The following is a 4621-nucleotide window of genomic DNA, read 5'->3' as shown; positions in this document are numbered from 1 at the left end:
GGCTGGCAAGCTACCTGAGGCTGTGCCTTGGTGATGATCTGCTCCCCTCCCTGGCCTGGCCCTGCCCTTCGGCCTGCCTTCCCCTAGCCAGCCACACCCCCTCCTTTCTGGGCACTTGCAGATGCTTCAGATGCCAAAGCCAGGGACCGGAGGAGGGGCGGGCCTCCGCCCACATCATCCTCGAAGGAGGGCTCCGAGGTCAAGGATTCCAGGTAGTGCACCTGGAAGGCGGTGCACACTTCCTGCCGCCAGGGACCTACCTGCTCGGCATGAAGGTGCTGACTTCTGCGCCCTGGGCAGGCTGAGGACACGTGAACATGGGCCCTGCTAGCCTCTTGGAGGGACTCTCCCAGGCAGCCAGGCCTGTCCTGGTTGGCCTCTTGGGGATGCCTTCCTTCCAAAGCTCCTCTAGACACTGCCTTCAGCCCCACCATTGAGGGGCAAGGCTGTGTCTGAGCTGAAAAGAGCTGCTGCAACCCTGAGGGGGCTGCAGGCCAGCCCTTGGTCTGGTTCTCAGGTTGCACACCCTTGAACTTGCATCAGTCACTGCGGCCTCTCCCTCCCTCATGGGGGTCACGGCATGAAACTGGCATGAGACTGTGAGAGAGGGTGGGAGGATGCAGCCTGGATGGCAGGCAGCCTGGCTGGGGCTCCCAGCCCTGTGAGGGCAGCCATGCTGGTGGGCAGACCTGGCCTTGGGTGACTCCCAGCCCCACCTGCCTCTCCTTGATCTGGCACATGGTGTTGGGTGTTGTGGCCCCATGATCTGGGCTTCCCTGGGTGTGATGCTGCCCCCCTAGTGCTCTGTCGGTGCCCTACCCAGATGGCCTCACTACCTCTGGACAGTGGGGCAGACCCCAGGGCATGCTGGGCTGGACCGCAGATGCATGGGGTCACTGGCTGCTCTTGGGGGGGAGCTGAAGGGATTTAGGGGAAACTGGCTATGACGCTGACTTTTCTGGTGACTGGTGTCTCATGAGTTCACGTGGTCCGAGGGGCCTGTCTCTCTCCAGCGGCCAGAGGCTGGAGCTGCCCAGGGTGCTGCCAGCCCCAAGGATGACCACGTTTCCCCCGATGCCGGTCACCTGCGACGCTGTGCGGAACAAGTGCCGGGAGATGCTGACGGCCGCCCTGCAGACGGACCGTGAGTGCCCACCGGACAGCTTGGTCCCCAACCCACTGCTGCCACCTGGTGCTGGGTGGGCCGAGGGGGTGAGTGGAGCCAGCGGGGCGGCTGGAGAGAGCTGCTTCCTGCAGGTGAGCACACGGCCATCAGTGCAGATTGCGAGCGTCTGTCGGCCCAGATCGAGGAATATATCCTTTGTGCAGGGGCTTAAGGCTGGGGGTTCCAGAGGAGTCAGCGGGCCAGCCAGGCCCAGCTTTCCCTGGTGGCCACTGCCCTGGCGCCTTTGCCAGGCTATTGGGTGATGAGGTCAGCTCATCCCTGAGCCTGCTGCGGGCTGATTCTGCCTGCTGGTGTGGCCTGGGCCTTGAGCCTGCAGCTAGGACCCAGCCAGGACTGGGTCCAGGTGGGCCACCCAGCCCAGCCCCTACCCTGGCGGCCCCCACTGGGAGGCCCTCCCTGGCCCAGCGGGGTGGGTGGAGGTCAGCAGCCTCAGCCTACAGCGGGTCCTTAAATGCCCGCACGCATCTTCCGGGATGTGGGGAACACGGACATGAAGTATAAGAACCGCGTGCGGAGCCGCATCGCCAACCTCAAGGACGCCAAGAACCCTGACCTGCGGCGGAACGTGCTGTGTGGCACCATCACGCCCCAGCAGATCGCGGTGATGACGTCGGAGGTGCTCCCCTGCCCTACCCGGTGGAGGGGGGGCGCTGCCTGCAGAGCTGGTTGCACAGCTAAGCACCCCCTCCCCCAGGAGATGGCCAGTGATGAGCTGAAGGAGATCCGCAAGGCCATGACCAAGGAGGCTATCCGAGAGCATCAGATGGCCCGCACAGGGGGCACCCAGACAGACCTGTTCACCTGCAACAAGTGCAGGAAGAAGAACTGCACCTACACACAGGTGTGCGGCCTCCCCCTCAGGGCCCCAAGTGCCCTCAGAGCCGGCCCTGTGGGTGGGGTCCACACCCTCACACCTGACCCCATGGTGTGAATGGTGCCAGGGCTGGGGCCCAAGCCAGGGAGTGAGGGTCACCTTTGGGGCCTCCCCCCTTGCCAGGACCCTTGGCCCCCAGTAAGCAGCATCTTGCGGGGTAGATCCTGCTTGCTGTGGACACTAAAGTTGGGGAACCTGGCCCAGCCCAGCATGGAGGGGCCCGAGGACTGTTGCTACTGGTGGGAGGGGGTGGGCTGTGCTCCCTGGTGGTGGCTGTGGAACCACACCCAGACCCGCAGAGGCCACACTGCTGTGGCCCCCGGGAGGCAGCAGGGCCCTGGGAAGAGGAGCGGGTCAGGGTGGCTGGAAGGCTGGGTCGCTGGGGCAGCCGCGGCACGTCACCCACAGGGACCCCGGGGCTGCGAGCCCAGCATGGGTGGCCTCCCAGGTTGTGACTCCAGGGAAGACCTGCGCGGGGCTGGGGTCCTCACCACATCCTCCCACAGGTGCAGACCCGCAGCTCTGACGAGCCCATGACCACGTTTGTTGTCTGCAACGAGTGTGGGAACCGCTGGAAGGTATGCGGGTGAACCCAGGGCCCCTTCCTCTGGGATGGGTATCTCCAACCTGTGTGGGGTCTGCACAGTGTGAACTGGATGACAGCCCTGCTCAGCCAGCCTCCTGGGAGCTCTGGTGAGGGTGGTGGAGACCTCGTCCGCTCCTGCCTCCCGCCCTCAGGGTCACCGATGCTGAGTGTCCCCCATTCCTTGCAGTTCTGCTGAACCCTTGTGCAGATGTGCCTGCAGCGGCGGCCAGCGCTGGCTGTCCCTCCTCGCCTCCTGTGGACACAGCCTCTGAAGCCCTGCCTGTGCCTTCCTGGCTGTCCCCAGAAGGCAGACACCCGCCCCCCATCTGCAGCACACCTGTCTCCAAACGATTAAATGTTTCTTCTTGCCACCATGCTGCCCTTGGCTTTTGGTTCTGGTGGGCTATGCAGAGCTTGGGCTGTGAGTTGGGTTTCCCACTGCTGCTGGGGACAACCCTCCTTCCTGGGGTCAGGGAACATGGGTGTGGCCCTGGGGGAGCAGTGCTGGAGGGACCGAGTGGAGGGGGCCTCGGGCACACAGAGGACCCGGTTTCCTTCCCAGGCACTGCAGCTTAGGGCCCAGGGCAAGCCTGGGTCCCTCAGCCTCCGCTGGCGGCCCTTCCCGACAGCCAGTCTGCTCTGGGAGGCATTGGCGAGGGGAGGGGCTAGATCTCTGACTAGCTCAGGGCCTCGGACCACATGCAGCATCAAACCCCTTTGCGTCCCAGAAATTCAGGGACGAGTGGCCAGCACATGCCTGAGACAGCGGAGTTAATAGTGTCTGGCACCGGGGACCCTCAGGGAGGGTTCACCCCATGGGTACTGCCCCTGCAGGCCAGTCTCTGGGATGACCTTTGAGGCGTTTCAGGACCCTGCCCACCCAAGGCTTGGGCAGTGCTTGCCATTGCACTGCCAGTCCTGGCGAGGTGCTGCGGGGGCCACACCTGCTGGGGTCCAGCATCTCCGTGCGCAGCCCCTCACTGAGGGTGGGGTGGGACAGCGCCTGCTCCCCTGCCTGGGTCTGGACATGGAAAGGAGGAGACTTGCTTTAAAAGTATCTTCAATAACAAGACATCCTATTTTGGGGGAGGTGAAATGGAGATAAATATGAAAACTTTTTTTCCTTATAAAATACAGCGAGGACAAGTTTCCAGATTCAAAGTTAATGAACATAAAAGAGAGAAACTGGATCCTGTCACCTTGAGCCTAGTTCAGAGGTTCTGGGTCTGATTCCGGGGAGCAAACAGCTCCAGCTGGAAGGTCTGGCCACGTCACACACTGGACAGTGCAGAGGTCTCTTCCATCAAAGGCACTTTTCCAGGCTCCAGGGCCTCTCGAGGCTGGTGGATCCGAGATGCCTCCTGGAGGGTCCGCCCCTCACCAGGCAGGAGCCCCTGGCCGGCCAGCACCCCTGCCTGTTAGCAGGACCTCAGGGCACTCGCCCCTTGGGCGGGGAGAGCTCCTGGCCTGCCCTCAGGGTGCTGGGCCTGGTGTGCCAACACCGGCTGCCGCATGGGAAAGGTGACCTGAGTCTCTGCCGTGGGGGGCGGCCTAGGCCTCATGGGAGGACTGGGAGTCCCCCTGGAGCAGCAGGGCACGGTAGGCGGGGGAGCTGAGGAAGCGGGGGTAGGAGTCCCGGTGCATGAGTGTGTAAATCTGCAGCTGTGCGTCGTCGAATGTGTGCGCGGACGGCTCCTGCATCTTCTTGTTGATGCCTTCCCGGACGCGGGAGTCCAGGCTCACCTCCTTGGGGGACAGGATGGACACGTAATCCTCATAGATGAGCCGCGCCTTCTCGTCCACCACGTGCTGGTTTGCCTCGGCCTTGAGCTCCTCGCAGGCCAGCCAGAAGAGCATGTTCTCCTCGCTGTACTCCGTGCGCAGGAACGCCCGGAACGCGCTGCGGCCCGCGGGGCTGTGCATCAGCTTGTCGAAGGACTGTGCCCAGCTCTGCACCTGCTCAGGGCCTGGCGTG

At 63.6% G+C, this 4621-nt stretch overlaps 2 protein-coding genes across 3 annotated transcripts in view; one reads left to right on the top strand and one right to left on the bottom strand.

Annotated features, from left to right (window-relative positions):
• TCEA2 (transcription elongation factor A (SII), 2) overlaps positions 1 to 3020 on the top strand; it is a 32957-nt gene extending 29937 nt beyond the window's left edge. The window contains exons 9-15 of the mRNA XM_014532769.1: positions 122 to 212; positions 1014 to 1144; positions 1258 to 1314; positions 1648 to 1802; positions 1881 to 2027; positions 2567 to 2638; positions 2834 to 3020. Coding sequence (XP_014388255.1) covers positions 122 to 212; positions 1014 to 1144; positions 1258 to 1314; positions 1648 to 1802; positions 1881 to 2027; positions 2567 to 2638; positions 2834 to 2842 — 662 coding nt within the window. The 3' untranslated portion in view covers positions 2843 to 3020. The remainder of the gene's footprint in view (positions 1 to 121; positions 213 to 1013; positions 1145 to 1257; positions 1315 to 1647; positions 1803 to 1880; positions 2028 to 2566; positions 2639 to 2833) is intronic.
• A 669-nt stretch (positions 3021 to 3689) lies between these two features.
• Positions 3690 to 4621, bottom strand: part of RGS19 (regulator of G-protein signaling 19) — a 5272-nt gene continuing 4340 nt past the window's right edge. For both annotated transcript variants that reach the window (XM_014532841.1, XM_014532842.1), the window contains exon 5: positions 3690 to 4621. In XM_014532841.1, coding sequence (XP_014388327.1) covers positions 4198 to 4621 — 424 coding nt within the window. In that variant the 3' untranslated portion in view covers positions 3690 to 4197.

Source organism: Myotis brandtii, unplaced genomic scaffold (genome assembly GCF_000412655.1).
Source record: "Myotis brandtii unplaced genomic scaffold, ASM41265v1 scaffold915, whole genome shotgun sequence".
In the NCBI taxonomy this organism is placed as follows: Eukaryota; Metazoa; Chordata; class Mammalia; order Chiroptera; family Vespertilionidae; genus Myotis; species Myotis brandtii.
The sequence above is the reverse complement of the archived record's forward strand: the minus strand, read 5'-3'. Positions and strand labels throughout refer to the sequence as shown.